Source organism: Zootoca vivipara, chromosome 1 (assembly GCF_965207765.1).
Source record: "Zootoca vivipara chromosome 1, rZooViv2.hap1.1, whole genome shotgun sequence".
Lineage (NCBI taxonomy): Eukaryota > Metazoa > Chordata > Lepidosauria > Squamata > Lacertidae > Zootoca > Zootoca vivipara.
In genome coordinates, this window is record NC_142582.1 from 101,637,935 (window position 1) to 101,658,488 (window position 20,554).

Below are 20,554 nucleotides of genomic sequence, written 5' to 3' on the forward strand. Positions count from 1 at the left end.
CAATTGGGTTCCCGGTGTCAGTTTGTATTTGGCTGCTTGAGCATATTTTAAAGTGTTGCTCCGTCTTCTGATGTTCTTGCCAAGAGCTTTCTTCAAGCAGCCTACGCTATAAGAGTACGCCAAGTACGTTTTTAAAAAACCCAAAAACCAATTTTTCATGCCTTTTTCAGGTTCAGGTTGCACAGTGTTCACTTTAATTTTATTATATTTCTTAACCCTTCTTAAAGAACTGGTGGTCTGGAAATGCTCATTTGCTTTGCAACCTGAAAAAAAGAGAGAGATAAGTTTATTGATAGCAGATTTGTTATTCAGATTGTCAAATGGAAAAGGTGTTCTATGGTATTTTAAAATAAAAAATGGCAAATGAGATTACCAACAAACAGTGAAAGGAGAGTTTTAAGAGATCCGATTTGATTTGCTGCTGTGATGGTGAAGAAGAATTATTACTCTGGTCTCAGATATAGTGAGTGATATAATAAACAAAATGGTGTGAGTTATGATTCCATGGCAATACCTATCCTATTAGGTTGTCATAAATCCAGGTTTTGCTATGTGTGTTCAATTTCTGTAACACAAATTCTGTATCATTGTTTATTTTCAGAAAGTGAGGTTGTTTTGTTTGTTGTAAATTTGATTGATAGGAGATAAGAAAGAAAGCACACATTTCAAAATGGATTAATTGTATAGCTGGTAGACGCCATTCTTCAAAGGTAAATTGAGAACTGGTACTTATAAAAGGAGAATTAAAGCTTGAACCTGCAGCCCAATCTTCAGTATACTGGCCCGTCCCATGATTAGGTTCATTCAGTTGAAAAATGATAGTCTATACAGATAAACAATCCTGCTGCAATATCACACTATAAATTCAAGATCCTGTGTGGTGTATTGAATATTGTACAGAATATGAAATGGGCACCTCCTTCTCCACCATAAAAGAAAAGAAAAAAGCATTCAGCTAGGCTTGGGCATGTCATGTAGCCTAAGCATCTCTCATAGGCCTACAGGGTTATTGTGAAGATGGAATAGCCACATGCATGGTTCCTGGAACTCTGTAGACATAGGTTGTAATACATGTGGGATAAATACGGTGGTACTTCAGGTTACAAACACTTCGGGTTACAGGCTCCACTAACCCGGAAGTAGTACCTCGGGTTAAGAACTGTACCTCAGGATGAGAACAGAAAATGGACACCAGCAGCAGCAGGAGGCCCCATTAGCTAAAGTGGTACCTTGGGTTAATAATGGTTTCAGGTTAAGGACGGACCTCCAGACTGAATTAAGTTGGTAAGCAGAGGTACCACTGTACTACTATTAAGTGTGATAAATGCGGCTGCTGCTACTACTACTACTAGTAATAATAATAATAATCAAAGAACACTACCCTATAGGCATATAAGCTGATTATTAGTGTTTGCAAAACCTCAAGAAGGGTACTGACAAGCTGGAACGTGTCCAGAGGAGGGCAACCAAAATGGTCAAAGGCCTGGAAACGATGCCTTATGAGGAACGGCTTAGGGAGCTGGGCATGTTTAGCCTGGAGAAGAGAAGGTTAAGGGATGATATGATAGCCATGTTCAAATATATTAAAGGATGCCATATAGAGGAGGGAGAAAGGTTGTTTTCTGCTGCTCCAGAGAAGCGGACACAGAGCAATGGATTCAAATTACAAGAAAGAAGATTCCACCTAAACATTAGGAAGAACTTCCTGACAGTAAGAGCTGTTCGACAGTGGGATTTGCTGCCAAGGAGTGTGGTGGAGTCTCCTTCTTTAGAGGTCTTTAAGCAGAGGCTTGACAGCCATCTGTCAGGAATGCTTTGATGGTGTTTCCTGCTTGGCAGGGGGTTGGACTGGATGGCCCTTGTGGTCTCTTCCAACTCTATGATTCATGCACAGGGTCTCACACCCTGGCAATCAGCTGATCATTTGTGCTTTGAAAGCTGTGCCATTACCCATGTGGGCAAAATCAGGTCCGCTGATGTCACTGTGGGTGGCCTCACCTGCCTGTCCAGCTTGACCCACGGATGGTGGGGGAAATCAGGATCAGGCCTGCTGGCTGGAGCAAGTTCCCCATTCCTGGTGTACAGGAAATATATAAAACAACTTGATTTGTATGTAATTCCACTTGGAACTGTGAAGAAGTACCATCTGCTAAGATACAAAGGAAGCAGTCTTTTAGATAGGTGCTTGTATTAGAATTCTTCAAGTTTCAGCCCTTATAGAAGCCTCTGGATATTGTATTGGTGTTCACTGAAAAAAATTATATATTGCTCTGCTATCTGCATGTATAAGGGAAGTCTAGGGCCTCAGGACAGGCTATTTCAAAGTAAATGAACTGCAGGCAGAGAAGAGCAATGTGGACCAGGATGTGTGCATAGGGTAGTGATGCTTGGTGTACAAATAGTTGCATTCTGAACATACAAGTGTCCCTATTTTCCTCTGTGAGAAGTTGGAGAGTATGAACGACTTGTCACCAACAGATTAAGACAGAGCATATGGCAGGGGAAAAGATATATATTTGTCCAAGAAATTGTGCTTGCTAGGATCCCCACATACATCATAAATCCACATTCAACATCTTTCTCATTCAGTTTCTCATCAGACAAAGTAAAATAAACTACAGTTTCCTCAGTATGTTAGTGAAGATAATTGGAATTTCTTTCTAACTATGGAATGAAGTATTTCAGCACAAAAATGTGTAATGTACATTTTAGTTGTGCGTGACATTACCGGTATGCAGATGTTCCATCATCTGTATAGTTATCATACATCTGCATGCATATCTATATAGATTTGATTTAGCACTCTGATCAATGAAATAAAACTTCCTGGATATGTTCAGCATTGCTTTTCAATCTTCAGAGTCTGAAGTGGTGAAGTTGCCAGATCAGAACATTTATCTAGCCCAGTATTGCCAGCTCTGACAGACAGCAGCTGTCCAGGGATCCAGGCAGAGGTATTTCCTGTCACCTCCTGACATCCCTTTAACTGGAGGTTTCAGGGACTGAGCTTGGACCCTTCTGCATGAAAGCATGCACTTTATCACTGAGCTATAGGCACATGCGAAGCTGCCTTATACTGAGTCAGATCATTGGCCCATCAGTATTGTCTACACTGATTGGCAGCAACTCTCCAGGTTTTCATGTTGGGGTCTCTCAATTCCTGGAGATGCCAGGAATTGAATCTGGGACCTTCTGTATGATGCTCTGCCATTGAACCAAAGCTTTTACCCAAGCTATGGTCCTTCTCATAAAGGTAGTTCCCCCCCCCCCAAGGGCAGGCTACTTACTGGGGAAAATTTGCCAGCAACTGCACAAGAAACAGAGCACTCCGTCTTTGGTTGGCTACCAGGGAAGGCACAGTGTTGGCTGATTGAAGAACCAATCTGGGAAATAGGCCATGGATCTTGCATTGGGGAATCAACAGAACTGGTAGCAGACTGTGTAGCATGGTTATGTTTTCATTGCCTCTTTCTATCTTAGGACAATCAGGTAACATGCAGTTCATAGAATCATAGAATCATAGAGTTGGAAGAGACCACAAGGGCCATCCAGTCCAACCCCCTGCCGAGCAGGAAACACCACCAAAGCATTTTTGACATATGCCTGTCAAGCCTCTGCTTAAAGACCTCCAAAGAAGGAGACTCCACCACACTCCTTGGTAGCAAATTCCACTGCCGAACAGCTCTTACTGTCAGGAAGTTCTTCCTAATGTTTAGGTGGAATCTTCTTTCTTGTAGTTTGAATCCATTGCTCCGTGTCCGCTTCAAGTTTGCCATTCCTCTTTGAAGTTTCTGATCTGATACTGTGCAGCAAAATCTAATTCAGACACCACTGAAAAAGACTAGGCAGGGTGGAAGACAGATGATATGGATATAACTGTGGCAGAAACAAATTTAAGGGACTGGAATGAGATCTAGTTTATTTGGTATGAATGAACTGACCTTAGAGTCAAAGAGCATCTCAAGTGTAAGCAGCTCCAGCTGACTGTGGATCTGAGTGGTCCTCAAATCAGAACCTACAAAGAAAGCACTGCATTATTTGGATTCTGTTTTGAACTGTTTCCACTTGTAGTGAAATTTAATGGCATTGGCTTGGCAATGTGGGTATTACATCAGGTGTGGGGTGCAATTCTGAGGAAGCTAAGGCTAAACTACTAGACATGCTTTGGAGACTGACAGTCAACCTTTCTAATGTCCTTCCCTGTGGTTAAAAGCACCCAGGGAGGAGGGGACATATTGCCCCCAGATGGGGGCACTAAGTAGGGAGGGCTTAACCATGTCTACCTTTAGAAATCCCCTTCAATCTGCTATTAGCTGCAGAGAGTAGGAAAAGACAAGAACAATTGGGAGATGCAGTAATGGATCTCCCATGTCACACCCAGTTTTGCCCTATGATACAATGACTCCAACAGAACTCAACGGAATCAAAGGACTCATTGGTGTAATTTAGTTCCACCGAGGCCCTTGGGGTTGAGACATGCTGGATTACGCACTAGATTTCTTTCTTGTGGAATCTGCTAGAGGAGGGCTTTCGACACTGAATAAATAAGCATTTGTTCAAAATCAAATCTGTTTGATATTAAGCAGTATGTTACAGAACACTGTTTCGAGCATATATGCAGAAGATAAGTAGGCTTTAAATATGGCATATCTTAGTGTTTTGCCCTTGGTGTTAACGCCAACTTCAAACACATAGTAACTCTTCATATAACAATAGTTTGCATCTTGTGTTTACTACAAGATTATTTATCATGTTATTTCTAGTTAACTATTAAAAAGCAGTATATTTCCAAGCATTTACAGATTTGTATTTCCCCCCAAGAAAGCTGAATTATGATCAAATAAGACAGATAATGATAAATAAGCATATAAGCAAGCCTAGCTTGAAGGAGCAAAGTATACTATTAATGTCCCTCCTGTGAAGTTAAATCCTATTTCTTTTAGCTATTTCTTCATTAGTTAATGAGGTCTCACCAAAATGGGTTTTTAAAATGGTATTCTTGCATCCTTGCCTCTAGAAATATCTTAAAATATTCATACAGAACTTCGTCTTCTGAAGGTACACTATATATGAATTTAGGCAATAATTACCTCATTTGTGGGGTGTCATAAACCCACAACATCCAGATAGTCATCAGTACATATATAGCTCACAATTTTCAGGCAGTTTTTAAAATGGAGAATTGTAGAAAAATAGTAGTTTATATCTGGTCCTCATTGCTTGAATTATTTTTGACATTCTGTGTAGTTGATCGCTTAAGAACTTGCTAATGGAAAATGGAGCTTTCCAGCTCCTAGTCAACATTAATAACCTGCACAGATTAGTAGTAACTAACTTCTCTTGGCTCTTGCTGTGCCTTGGTAAAAATGATCAGTGGAGGAAGTGTCCATCTTCTGAAAAATCCCTATTGTAGTTGTCACTGACAGCTTCTGTGTTATCATCTCATCATAAAGGTCCTTGATTGGATGAACCACAAAGATTAAACTCTTCCTCAGAGAGAGAGGGAGGGAGAGAGAGAGGGAGGGAGGGAGAGAAACACAGTAAATGCAAGGATGTTCTCTGAGGATGAAACAGGTATTTTAAATACAGAGGATTCCTTACAATTTAACAAGGTAAAATGGCTATCTTTAGTTTCTTATGCCTATGCAAACAGGACACAGCTGAAGTCCTCCCATAAATTCAAGGGGAAGCTGAATTAGAAATGATGTGGCTATTTTCCTCTCTCACTTCAAAACAGTGTAGATTTTGAGAGTTGTAAATCATAGACAAAAAGGGTTTCCAGCTAAAAAATGCTGACACCTGGGCTGGAGCAGGGAGCAGAACCCAGTGGAAACTAGCAAGTCAGGGCATGGGAGTCCAACCGTTTAAATAAAGGCCATTGGGCAGGGCTTGTGTCGGTTGTGTCATGCTTTTGTTCACCTAAGGCAGGTGTGGAGAACCTTCAGCTCTTCAGGTGTGGTTGAACTTCAGCTCCCATCATCCCTAGCCATTGACCATGCTTGCAATGGAGCTGACTTATAAAAAATCAGAAATTCTAAATCAATTGCATCAAACAACAAATTCCCTCCATTAAACAAAGAGAATGGAACGTCAATAAACGACTCTTATTCATATACCAGATATTTCTATTTCTTTCACAGTACCCGGGTTGCCCCAGCAAGGTGTTGGTTGTTGCTGACTCATGTATCCTGTATCAGAAATGCACAAAGATATTTAAGAATGCAAAGCAGCTTCTCTGTGATATATATATTGCTGGCAATTTATTTAATTATTGGTCCATAAATGTTTCTGAATTGCAGCTGTAGATGTTTTATAATTTAATCCCCAAATGTTTTAAAATCCGTGTTCCATTTCTTCCATCGTCACTTAAAGCACCAATCTCTTTCTTACTTGCCTTCATGTTCCAGTTTGTTCTCTCTCTCTTTTCTTTTTTTGCAAACAAATAAATAAATAAGCAGACAGATAAAAAGATCAATAACCCGAGGCAGCTTGCATATTAGATTTGATAAATGTGAAGCATTTGGATATTATGTTCTTCTTCTTCTCTTCTTTCCTACCATGAGGACATTCAGGACATGTTGACAGCCAATATTAATAAGCTTAAGACTAATACTGGCGGTGGCTAAATACAATTCTGGCAGAGTTAAGTGCTCTTTACAATCATAGCGCTGTCCTTTAAAAGGATTGCTTTCACATTTGTATCATGCATTTACTGAGATTTCCTTTTACTGTTTGTTGTTTTGCAGGTGATTCATATAACAGGAAGGTTGCGCCTGAGAGTGTCGCTGTCCCATGGGCGGACAGTCCCTAGCCAAATCATGGGGCTTGTAGTTGTTGCTCATGCCTTGCCCCCTCCTACGATCAATGAAGTCAGAATCGACTGCCACATGTTTGTTACCCGAGTAAACATGGACCTCAATATCATTTACTGTGAAAATAGGTACAGCATTTTGGCTTTTGGTTTTGTTTTGTTTTGTTTTTCCAGTGTTGTGCATCTAAACATCCCTGTTCTTCTACCACAATACACATTCTGGAGGAGGGTACTGATTTCCTGTGAGGATAATGATGCCAGCTGTAAAGCTATGTGGGGAAAATAAACCAAGTATCTTCTTTCAATCAGACGAGGGAGAACCTCATTTTGAGATTTGGAAAACTGAGTGGGAGATTGATTGACTGATGGTTGCCTAGAGAGTTAACGGAGGGAGGGGGATGCCGGAATTTAAATGTTGCTTTTCTGACTGCAAGCTACTGTGGTAACCTCTGGATCAGCAGTTCGCACAGTGGAATACTGGCGCCCTTGGGAGTACATCAGTGAGTGCCTGAGTAAAATCATAACAGAATCTACCCTTTCCCACCCCATCTGCAGTAGCTATTCATACAACACACAGGCAGATAGGCATATTTTCCCAAGGGCAGGCAGTCATTCAAGTTTTTCTTAATTTTCTCTCAAGCCATATCCTATATTGGATCATTCTCAGATGGTTTTTTCTCATCAATGAGGCAGAACACCATCTGTAAAGTTTGCAGCTGTACATCCTTTCCGTTTTTTCCACAAGTACCGTTTATTCAAGACACTTTTGGTACTGGCGATACAATGCTGAACTATGGTCCAGTATAAACAGTGTAAGTTGTCTTTAATCCGTTACAAAACATCAACCAGGTGGCTCTCTTTCCAGTGGGGCTTTACTTTAAAACACTGAAGTGCATGAGATATCACTTTAAGTCAGAACAGCTGCACCTTCTGTTGCTTGGCTGGACTTTCAAGAAATAGGCTCAGTAGGTCAGCGAAGGCAACCTGTGCATGATCGTGTCAGGGGGGAAATTAATAGTACAGTTGAACAGCAGGGATGTTTGCAAAGAAGCCATGGGAAAGGTGATAGTTAAGTTGGTGGTACAGGAATAGCAAGCATACATGAATTGTAGAAACGAGAAGGTAAAAAAGTAAAAACATGTTTTTCCCTGGTTTGGGCAGTAGATTAGGGCTGGCTTATATATCAAGCTACCAGGTTTATTTCTCTCCTTCCACTGTATGGGATACATGGGTCTTTCCCGTAGTGAAATCCAGGAGTTCTGGAGCTGATAAACAGTTTAGAAATCTCAACATGGGTGATGTATGCATCACCTTTCCCTACTTCTTTGTAAGCAGAGCTACACCTGTAAAGAGATTTGGACAGAGAGATAAGCCCTGTTCTCATCCGTGAACACTGAATTTTTGGGAATAGCGATGAGTGGCAAAAGCAGGATCACAGCAGCATAGTCCCTGATCTACATGCATTCAATGGGTTGCTGTAACTTTGCATACGAAGTCTATAGGTTTGTCCACAAAATAGGGGACCCCTGATTTTATGGAGTTCCTGAGCATATGTGCAGTTTGTAGCTGTGGTTATGGCAAAGCCTGCACCAGGATTCTGTTCCCTCCTCATGCAACACATGGCCAATGAACTTGGGTGGTTGTGTGAACACAGCTGTAGTCTTTCAGTCCTGCAACTAACCAGAGTTTCATGTTGACTTGAAAGACCTAGTACAGAAATTCGCAAATGAATTTTATGCACATGCTACTGCACCTATCACACATTTTTTTGGGGGGGGGAATCTTGGAGATTACAATATACTGTGCTCAAGCCAGATGACGGGTCAGTAGTACACATTTGTGTAGAATTAAATTGCATGGTCAGGAGCTCTGTATGTAATGATTGTATCAGATTTTGTTCATGTTGGTACAGTGACATGTTAAAGTGCCCTAGAGCAGTGTTTCCCAACCTTGTGCCTCCAGCTGTTTTGGGGCTACAACTCCCATCATCCCTAGCTAGCAAGACCAGTGGTCAGGAATGATGGGAATTGTAGTCCGAAAACAGCTGGAGGCACAAGGTTGGGAAACACTGCCCTAGAGTACAGAATTAATATTTCCCAAGTATTAATAACAATGCAATACTTTAATGGTTTGTGCCTTTCATTTCCCCACTAGCAAAATGCCAATCAGTTTGGCAGGTGTGTTGGAGAGAAGTCCCATGCATTACAGCTTCCCTTGCAGGAATACTTCCCTCCTGAGTTCTCAGTGGAGGCCATGTCCCAATATCAGGGTTGGGAATATTTTTGTCCCCACCATGATGCTGCCTCCAAATTCAGCATACTTACTTTTCTCTCATATAATTGGATGACTATTGGTTGCTAGGTGAGGAAATAGACGTATGTATGTTAGAAGCACAGGAATCACCTGCCCTTACCTAATGACCTCAGGTTCTGAGGAGAGCAGGCTTGGACCCTAACCGTATCTGGTGATGGCAGCCATTTGTTTTGTCCCATGGAACACAAAGTTACCAACTGACATAGAAAGCTACCATATACCAGCTCAGATCATTTCCCCCTCTAGTAGCCCAGTATTGTGGCTCTGACTGGCAATGATTCTCTAGGGCAGGCATCCCCAAACTTCAGCCCTCCAGATGTTTTGGGCTACGATTCTCATCTTCCCCGACCACTGGTCCTGTTAGCTAGGGATCATGGGAGTTGTAGGCCAAAACATCTGGAGGGCCGCAGTTTGGGGGTGCCTGCTCTAGGGTCTCGGTCACAGGCTTCCATCACCTGTTAAAACAGGTTAACTAGGGACTAGCAACATGAAAACACGTGTGCTAACACTGAGTTCACAGTGGCCCTGCCCCTTCATCTACAAACTTCTGTCCCGGCTTCCATTTCTTTGTCATGCTAGAATGATTTCCTTAATTTTTGGAGTATCTGCTCTTAAGTTTCTTATTTTGGTGACCTTCATTTACAAGAACGCCGAGCACTGAAACTTGGCAGTTTTCAAGAAAGCAATTTGCTTCTTGTAACTGGCTTGCCCACATTTGCTCCTGCTGTTGGGCTTCCCATAGGCATCAGGTTGGCCACTGTGAAACAAATATGCTGGGCTAGAGGGGCCATTGGCCTGTTCCAGCCGGGCTCTTCTCATATTCTTTTGGAGAGGAATGTCCTACCTCCTGTCGCAGCCATACTAAACCTGCAGTCTGTCATGAATGGGATTGGGGGGGGAGCTGTCCAGCTTCTCCTGCAGCACTTCAATTTTTTTGAGACTTCTATTCTACCCCTTCCAATCCTGCAACACCTGACAATTGACTGGAGACAATTTGGTCTCCATCAATCTACACAAAAGTGTGTGTTATCCCCTCTGGTGGGGAAGAATAGAGGAAGCAGAGTATCGTGGTTTCTCCTGCTTCCAGATGATGTAGGCAGCAGTCGTGTGTGTACACACACACACACACACCACCTTTTCACTTTAGTAAGTGATTTTTGCCAGATAGCGAGAACCTGCCAGGTAGTTCCCTAATTCACTGCAATATTTTTATCACACCTAGTTCTTACTGTCTCTCAGAGTGACTATAGGGAGTAACACTCTGCTGGTTATCTCTGCACTGTAAATGTGTGAACCCTGTTTGTACTTTGATAGCTCTATCTCTAAACTAGTCTTAAACCTCTGCCATAGGGGAGCAGCCCTGCAAAATGTACCCTTGGGATCTTCATGGTTAAATGTTTCTAAAAGAGGCATTTGTGGGTGGCAGAATTTAAAGCATAAAAAATGAATTATGTCTTCTAAATGAGGTGTGTGTGTGTGTGTAGAACATATTTCAAATGTTTGTGCAGACAAGACTGATACGCCCAACATGATTTTCAATTTTGAGGATTCCCCCCCCTCCCTTCCACTGAAGCCTGAGGACATTGACATCTGGACAATCAATGACAGAGACATACACATACACAGAGAGGCTGAGCAGAGCATAGAGCAGAAAGGGGTACTGAAAGGATTTAAAAGTTTCTGTGTGGAGTAAACCACAAAGTCCCAGTTGAAAGAGCCAGGAGTGAAAGCGTTGCTCCCAGCTGAATAAGACTAGAAAAGAGAACACCCCCAGGCATCTGTATGTCTCAGCATTTAAATTATATCGCTTGAAATGTCAGTTTTGGACTTTGTGCCAGGAAACAGTTGAAGCTTTTTTCCCCCATGAATATACCCAATAGAAGACCAATCTGTTGAAATGAAAGGTATCTCTAATCATTTAGCATTTACATGTTCTCATTTTATTATGTAACCTTGAATTATCTTGCTCTTTTAATGAGGAGCTTTGTATTTTAAGGAATTATATTATCTTAGTGGCTGTTGTATGACATGAGTGGACCCACCAAAGATTTGCTTTGCATTTAATTTAACTGGCTGGTATCTGCAGCTTTCCTTTAAAAGAGACAAACGGAAAATATCACAATCTTAGTTTGTGCCTCATCTGTGCATAGAAAGCAGCAGTGTCATGGGTGTCCTGCAGTGATGAAAAACATTTCTTCAGATGCCCATTTTGTAGGAACCAACCTTAGAATTTCCTGTGTCCACAGATAAGAGCATGGGCTAGGGACATATCAATGTGCCAGCATATCAAGGTAATGTGCAACTGGAATTTCAAGAATGTCTTGGCAAGCAGATACACACGTGCTGTTTTTGGGGTGTGGATATAACATGATGCATTGTTCTTATATTATTATTTACTTACTTATTGCTCAACTTATGTGCTCTATTTTCTTCCTTCGTAGGATTAGTGATTACATGGATCTGACCCCTGTAGATATCGTAGGGAAGAGATGTTACCACTTCATTCATGCTGAAGATGTGGAAGGGATCAGGCACAGTCACTTAGACTGTAAGTACTTCAAGGCATGTCAAAATGAACTGGCCTTACAGCTGCTCTTGAACTATTCCTTGCAAGTTGTACATTTCTTTGTGGTTTACCTTGGGAGTGGTTCTGTTGTAAAATGCTCCCCTCCCCTCAATCATTTATGATTGTGTGTAAAACCCTATGTGTCTATTCAGAAGTAAGCCCCATTGAATTTGACAGAACTTACCCCCACCTGAATAAGAGTAGGATTGCAACCTTGGTCAGTATAAATCCTTAGCTATCGTAGCTAACAGCTGATAGAATATATAAATTTACGGGGAACAGGTCTGTCTAAAAAGCCATTTATACTAGTGACCATCACAACACCCTATGGCCCAAAATGGGCTGCGGAAAAGAAAGAATAGTTTTAAAAGGCAGATGGTGCCATCAGGTCTGGAGACTTCTGGGAACAGTGATTTATGAGTGTTAATAAGTGTGGACAAGGCCTCGAAAGGATCCCCAAAGCATGCAAGAATCATTCCTTTCTGGTAAAACTTTTCTGGGGCAGCAGGACATGGTTCAGCTCCTGTGGCAACTGGCTTTCCAGTCGTGTAAGATGGACAGGTCCTTTATTTGAGAATGCTTGTGAGATAAGCTGACTAGTGATACGGCCCTTCATACCTCAGCTGCTATGCTACTAATGATTTTGCTATTGCTTTATGTATCATTTTACGGGCACTGTGCATATTGCTGCATGCATAGTTATCAGAGACTCAGTTGAAATGTGATGCTGAGCACATAGGACATTGTGGTCGAACATTTTTATACAACCAGCGTCAGAAGTATTTGGGCCTCTGGTAGGGTGTATTTGCATTCCACCCTCATCTTCGATAAGGAAGAGTGGGGGAAATGCTCTGCTTCTCCACTGGCAGAGCCCCCTGGCTGCAATTATCTAACATAGCTGGAATTAATGCTGAGGAACTACTCTGGAGTAAACTATTTAAAGTTGGGGGGCCTCTTTATCAACTCCATGCTGAATTCCTGTCATATAAATCCCCTTGTAGCCTGGTTTTGTTTTTGTTTCTTTGTTTTAAAAAGTATTAGTATTCTGCATTCAGATAACCGTAAGAGGGACAAAGCTAATGAATATACATCCCATTGCTTTAATATATGAAAAAGGCACTTTAAGAGGCACTATTCTAGTGCAACAGTGTTGCCCTGTTCTGATTTAGCAAGTCCATTTGCAACTGGGGGGGGGAGAATGAATGGGTGTCACATATTGTAGAAGCATGTGTCTCCTCAATTAATTGAAAAAAATTAATGATGTTCACTGAACAGTAACATCAAGTACTTTCTGGCTGGGAACCCAGACAGGATGTAGAGGAGTCAAGACCTCCAGAGGATGTCATGAATATACTTCTGGGCGAATATAGGACAATATACCAGGATTTAAAAAATGGATATATTGCTTGTGGGAACATTGTCACTAGCATTGCGTAGCCACAGATAGAATATGTCCTTTTCCATTTTGGAATCTTAATTGAGGTCTAAATTCATAAACCTGACTCTGACAAAAAGATACTTGTCACCCTTAGCTATTGCTTGGAGAACATCCTCCTATTTCCTCAGGACTTGATTTACAGCTATAAGAAACACAATTCTTTAGGAACAGCGAGCAAGGGCAGTTCATTTCCCATAAAGCAAAGGTCTCTGATGAATATGTTTGGTAGCATTCTCTCTGATATACTCCTATCTGTTTTCCAGTAGCTGAAATAATCCAGATTTTTTTATAAAAACAACAACACTGCTTCATCACTACCGTTTTATTCACTGCTTCCTTTTTGCCAAGCGATCTTGCCCTTCAATTCAGAGAGAAGAATTTTCTCCAAAACCAGTTACACACACGTACATGGCTGCTTTTGTGTACATTCATTTGAAGATTTCTATTGACACATTTAATATTACTTAGTGGTTCAGTCTCCCAGCTACAAATGAACTAAGCCTTTTAACTTGTACATATCAATTATATTTTTCTTGTTCTTTTAATAACCTTAAGCACATAAAAAAGCCCAGATAGAATGACTCGATAATTCTTGACAGTAAAAACACACTTCACAAGTTTTGCTATCATGCTGTGGAATAACTCTACAATGTCAAGTAGCACACAATTAGTAAAACTGTAGGGGGAAAAAAGGAGTGTTTTGATCCTGAGGAATTTTGATCCTAATCATATCGAAATTTCAATGCTCTTGTAAGTGCTTAATATCTTCAATCATAAAAGAAATCAAACTGATTCCAATGTCAGCCTTTTGCATTTTGTGGCTGCTGTGAAATGCTAAAATATACAAATGAATGTCACTGTTGTACAAGTTTATGATAATCACTAAAGCAAAAGAGATTGATTTTAAATTAATGTGATAGTATGTCTTGGGTTTAGATGATTTTTGAGTGAGCTAACTTAGAAGTCAGACCAACAATGGAGAGAGAATTTATCTTGCAGCATAAGCATTGGCAAGAGTGACTGGTCAGCCAAAGTATCTACCGCGTAGACAGACACTGACCTTTTGATGCAAAATGTGCTATTGTTGCAGTTGAAATGAAAAAAAAAACCACACACAACACAGAATGGCACATTGGTGGACCAAGGGTTCTCAAAACCCCTGCCTGCACAAGACCTTTTGCTGCCTGAAGTGGACCTAAATCAAGGGTCAGCAAACTTTTTCAGCAGGGGGCTGGTCTACTGTCCCTCAGACCTTTTGGGGGGCAGACTATTTTTTGGGGGGATGAACAAATTCCTATGCCCCACAAATAACCCAGAGATGCATTTTAAATAAAAGGACACATTCTACTCATGTAAAAACACGCTGATTCCCAGACCGTCCACGGGCCGGATTTAGAAGGCAATTGGGCCGGATCCAGCCCCCGGGCCTTAGTTTGCCTACCCATGACCTAAATGGTGCCTCTTCCTACTAGGGACAACACTTAATCTTGCTATTCAGACATGAATTCTTTGTTTCATCTGTTTCCCACTCCATTCCACTGTATGGCAGATGTGGCCCTGCTTAAATTTAGTGCTGTGCTGAAATTTTCTCCCACTTTATTTCACACCAACCCATGGGTGGGGTCCAGGATTTCTGTTGCACTTACACATTTTGAGGTGGCTCGGGGGTGTTAACTTTCTTACAATTCACCTCACCAGTGGTCACTGCGCTCTGTACTCTTCCATTTCCACACATTGATTAAAGTCCATGGGAGGAGAATGTGAGGTAACTCCTCTCAAGGGCCCTTTCCGTGGCAGGAAGTGCTAGCAGCCAAGGAGGCTGCAAAATGCTGCAGAAATGTTTACTAGCACACACACACTCTACCATTGACCACCTCACAGTGATGAGGTAAGAGCAAAAAAAAACCCAACCCAAAAATGCTAAAGAAATTAAAAAGTGACCTGAGAATAAGGCAGAGAAACAGGGGAAGAAAACTTTTGAGAAATTGAAGAACAGATTTCAGCATAGCACTGCTTGAGAAAAGAGTTATAGTTGAATGTAAACACCAAAATGTATTGCAGCAAAAGGGCATATTGTCAACCACATAATTCTTCTCCTTCATTGAACACTACATTGAACTAAGAGAACTCCGGGAAGCTTGTCTCCTGGTTTCTGCTCAATTTAACTTTAAGTCCATCTGATCTCTTTGGAGTCTGCTTACACAGAATGGTTTGAGGGGAAAAGAAATGGAAGGATGCCTGGAGCCAATGGCTCGATAGATAGATAGATAGATAGATAGATAGATAGATAGATAGATAGATAGATAGATAGATAGATATAGGAGGTGATCACTTTGACTCTGTCCACTTGGCAAAGCCTCAAATATTTCTCTGATACTGTTCTGTCCATTCTAGTCAGCAGCACCCCTGTCCAGAATGCCAGGGTTCGTGTTAGTGTTCAGCGCTGCCAAGTCTCCCCAGAGAAGGTGCAGAGGGAGAAGACCCCCCCCCCCAATAGAACACCACTCTGGATCCAGACATCCTTGCCCTGGGACTGGAGCTCTTCACACCAGCTGCCTGGGTCCCTGGTCAGCTCTCAGGTCCTCCCTCATCTTCCTCAGGGCAACAGGATCAGATAAGACAAGCCAGACATGACCTCAGGGCTTCTCTCTTGTGGGTGGCACCATAAATCATTGGCCCCCTCTCCTGGGTCAGTCCCCTGACCCCCTGCCTCTGTCACACACTCCTCAGAGCCTTGCTAGTCCCTGACATCTATTACACCATTGTGCAAGCACTTGCATGTGCATTATTAACTAGTGGCCATTTATTTCCTTTCTCCTTGCTGTTCTTTGGAGCCAGCCCATTTGTAAGAAAAGAAATAGCTCAACAGAGGTTTCATAGGAAGTTATTATTCACACAAAGTTTGGTTGTTACCCCTCACCAAACTTGCACTATTTCAGAAATTATTATAATAGTATCATTGTTATTATATTTATATCCTACCTCACCTTCAAGGAGCTCCAGGTAGCATACATTGTTATGCCTGTCACCTTACAACAACCCTGTGAGGTAAGTTATACAGAGAAACAGTCACCGGCCCAAAGTCACCCAGTGAGCTTCATGCCTGAGAGGATTTGAACCCTGGTCTCCCAAGATCTTAGTCCAATACCCTTAAACCGCTACACCATACTGGCTCTCCATGGTGATGGAGAATGCTTCTCCTAGATCAGGCATCCCCAAACTGTGGCCCTCCAGATGTTTTGGCCTACAACTCCCATGATCCCTAGCTAACAGGACCAGTGGTCAGGGATGATGGAAATTGTAGTCCAAAACATCTGGAGGGCCGAAGTTTGGGGATGCCTGTCCTAGATTATCTCATCCCTAAGTAAGGCCACAATCACATTAATGAACAACTTCCATGATGTAGATAAAACTGCATTCAGGGACCAGAAGGTATTGTGTGTTTCCTACACATCTCTCCAGTCTGGTTTTTTTTTTTTTTTTTTTTGGAGAAAGGAGATGATGTGTAGGTGGTCTCTCTGGATGTTGAGCTCATAATTCATTTAGGTATCAAGCATAACAGAAGTTTGCTAAATATTGTGTGGGCATTTTTTTTTTGTTATAGAAATTCAATTAGCAGTTACCTACTTTTCAAAACATCTAGCTCGCTAATTATGAAATCTGTAGAAAAGATAAACATCAAAGGCTCCGTTGAATCTGGGAGCTGTTATATTAAAAAAATACTGTATCTGTTTCAGACAAATAAGGCACTTAATGTACTTTTTCTGTCTCTGATGCTATTTCCCCCCATGGGTTTTGAAAATGACCTTCCTGTAAGCATCAAGGACTGTAACTTTTCAGATAGAGAAACTTGTTCTTGTTTTAAGTCAGTGCCAGGTATATCCCCCTATAGTGCACACTTTTCAAAAGCAGAAGAAAAAGTAATCCAGAATTTTTCTTTTTAAAAAAGAAGGAGAAGCACTACTCTGTTTCCAGAATGAAGTTACCCTGTCAGCTTGCCTTGGGCCTTAGGTGGAGAAGAGGAGATTAAAGAGTCAGTATTCCTTTTCATGTTTCATCTGCCAGTTTTGTGAATGTAAAAAGAGAACTGGTATTTACAGCTAGGTATCCAATTGTGATGCTTTTCCAACTCCTGATAAATGAACAATATTTTCATAGCAGGACAAATTGAATATCAATGTTCCCTACGCTCATTGATAAGGTTATTTTTGCAGAAGGACTAAATAGCACAGATTCAGCCTCCAAATTTCCTCCACTATAATGGGGCTTTGTGAAGGCAGCGAGGATGTGAAGGCTTCACTGTAAGCTGATCTCATCATTTCCTATTTACTCTATACTTACCTGAATACACAATATACTGTAGCTTTTAAATGCATTTGTACCCTAGTGAAATGTCCTATTGTAAGCTGTTTCACTTTAAAAGACTGCTTTTGATATGAGATTTCTTCATCTCCTCTTCAAACTGAATTAAACTATTTCCTTCCTATAAAACACAACTCGCTCTTTAGAAAGCTTTTGGCTTTGATTTCTCAGAAGAGCCTTACAGGAAGAAACTGTGTTCTTTAAAAAAACAAAAACATTTCTGGGAACAAACTTGTACTGACCTGTTTTGTTTTATGCGCAGAATTAAATGCCTGGGAAGAACGTGACTTTCTTTTGCTGTAATTTCACTGCATGCAAAATTCCAAAACAAAGCTAGCACCCCTTTGTTAGAAGTGGTGTGCAGTCCTCCGCAGTATATTTGCCCCAAGATAAATCATTCTATAGATTTTGTACTCTCTTCATAAAGCGCTTCCTATGTAGTGTGTATTCCGCATGCTAACAAAATAAGTGATAACATTGTAAATGGGTTCAACAAAATCTTGCAACCAGTTTTTAGCAAAACATAAATGCATAGATAATATAAAGGTCTCTTCCAAGAGAACGTCTGCTCTTGGTTGGCAATTGTCTTTGATTAAATTGGCTTTTTTTGGTATCAACTTTGGAAACATGATTTTGTTGCTGTTTTGGTCATCCCATTGTCTACAGTGACACTCACTGGTGACATCGCTATAGCAAAAATTGTTACAAAGTGAAAGACATACACCAGAACCCTCAATTGCTTTAGCCATGATGGCCTCCTCTTCTCTCCCCCACATACCGGTATATTTAAATCCCATTAAGATAACTGATGGTTTACATAGTGATGAAAAGAGGAATGAGCACCAGCTTTGTAAAAATACAGAGTGGTCACAACTATGTAACTTCAGTGATGCCTGAAACAAAATAGTTTTCTAAAATAAAAGTTCACATGTGTTCCAGTACTCATCTCACACCATGTCTGTTTTCCTAGTGGTAACAAGCATGCATTTCAAAGGAAAGCTATGAGAATTAATGATTTAATCCTATGCATGTCTACTCAAGTACCATTGAGTTCAGTGGGACTTAGCTGAAAATAAGTATGTGCAGGATTGCAGCTTTCACTATTAATTGCAAGGGAGGCAGCATTTATGAAGTTCAAAGCTATGTATTTGAAAGAGGTGCCCTCTTGCTGCTTCCTAAAACTCCAAGGTCCTTGTTTTTTCAAATGCGCACACAATCACTTGATTATTTCATCAACAGTTGATCAGAATCCTGAACTGCTAAACTATTTTGCTGAATGGAGATATTCTAATACATTAAAACCTGTAGGGAAGCCTTTCCTCCAATTTTTTTTCTTCCCAAACCTCAATCAGAACAATTACAAACTCAGAAGAATTTGCATAAAATTGCTGTTTCAACACAGATGCAGACGTGGTTTGACAGAAAAGCTTTACAGTAGGTAGTTAGTATTGTGCCACCTTTTTGCTTAGCCATGCAGTTTAACCACTCCGTGAATGAGAATTGCTCCTCAGACATGAATACAAAAAAGCAAAAGAGCCTTTTGATTAGATATAAATGCAGAAATCTGGTCAACTTATAGCTTGTTTACAAAACACTATAACCCAAATTGCAAATGTTTGCTGCTGCTACAAAATAGAACAGACTGAACTTGCTGTCAATTTATTGTAATGTCAAAACACTTTGTCAAAAAGTTTTTCGAGTCAAAATAAAATGCATATACAAGTTTGCCAGTTCGTTTGCTCTCTCTCGTTATATGAAGAGGAATCAAATTTTGTGGTGCGTCCATCAGGGCAAGCATTTCAGGTTACCAGGCAGAACAATTCCCCCTCTCTTCCCCCTGCATGCTGTTCTGGGGGTTCACCTGACCCAGCTGGACCAATGTTGGGGTCCAGAGGGGGAAGGAAGGGGGAATCCCCATTGTACAAGGGGACATACTTGTGTGAGCTTCTACTGACAGGGCTTATTAATTGAATCCCACCCATGGAAAATATGTGATCACACCTTCCATGAATAAAGTTGGTACCCTGCATGTGGGTGTGCTGGGTCAGTGAACCCCCAAGCAGGGAAAAGGATAGGACTGGACAAGGGTCCCTACAGATGGGTGGGACACCTAAGGTACCAAGAAAAACCCAGCTTTTTAATAACCCAGCTTCATCAGGTGGGATAGATGAAGGCAAGAATTGGTATCTGGCTAAGGCAGCAAGACATACTGAAGTGTCGGCCATGGCACAGGGACGGCATCCAGGCTTTGCTTCAGGCAGCAAAAGGTCTTGGGCCAGCACTCACCCCCAAAATGCTGCCGACTCTACAGGGAACAATTCTTTCTTTGAAAGGCTGTCCCTTTTAAAGACAGGGGCCACTAGAACAGAGAGCGGGGGGGGGGTTGAAGTTGCCCATTGACCATTAGCTAGCATGTGGACAGCAGAATGAGCAAGCTCCTGGTCAGTCTTCCCCACCATGGTGAGACATTGTCAAGAGCCCTGTAGTGCTGTTGGGATCGGGTTTGGATCAACAGGTTCTGAAGCAGCAGGAGAAGGAAGAAATGGGGGGGGGCTGAATGGTGGGGAGCTGGGTTGGAGGAGGAGGACCTCCCCTTTCCACCCTGACTTCAGCTGCTTCAGAAGGGGTGTGTGTGCAAACGGTAAGAAGAGGTGTTGGAGAAAATTAGAAGAGATTGTTACTAACAATACATAAATAATAATAAATAAATACATAGAATTAAATAAGCGGGAATAGAAATTAAGAGAGCTGCTATATAGGAAGAAGACATGAAGCAAGGAGGGAAGATGAAAGAAACAGTTTGGGGAATAAGGTTAACTGTGAAAGAAGAGGATCAAAAATAACAGGAGCTGAGGAACAATACTTTGAGGGGCATTTGGGAGGGGGGGATTAAGTAACCAGGCACTGTTGGAGGAAACCGATTTTCTAGATCCATTTCAGTTAAGGTTTAGGCCTGGTTTTGGCACAGAAACTTCTTTGGTCACCCTATATGATAACCTCCGTTGGTAGAGAGACAGGGAAAATGTGTCCCTGTTAATTCCCCTTGACCTCTCACCGGCTTTTG

The 20,554-nt window shown here is 41.4% G+C and overlaps 1 protein-coding gene across 15 annotated transcripts in view; it reads left to right on the forward strand.

Moving 5' to 3' along the window:
* NPAS3 (neuronal PAS domain protein 3) overlaps window positions 1-20,554 on the forward strand; it is a 625,911-nt gene that overhangs the window by 591,904 nt on the left and 13,453 nt on the right. For all 15 annotated transcript variants that reach the window (XM_035109621.3, XM_088671651.1, XM_088671665.1 and 12 more), the window contains 2 exons: window positions 6,747-6,940; window positions 11,566-11,672. In XM_035109621.3, coding sequence (XP_034965512.1) covers window positions 6,747-6,940; window positions 11,566-11,672 — 301 coding nt within the window. The remainder of the gene's footprint in view (window positions 1-6,746; window positions 6,941-11,565; window positions 11,673-20,554) is intronic.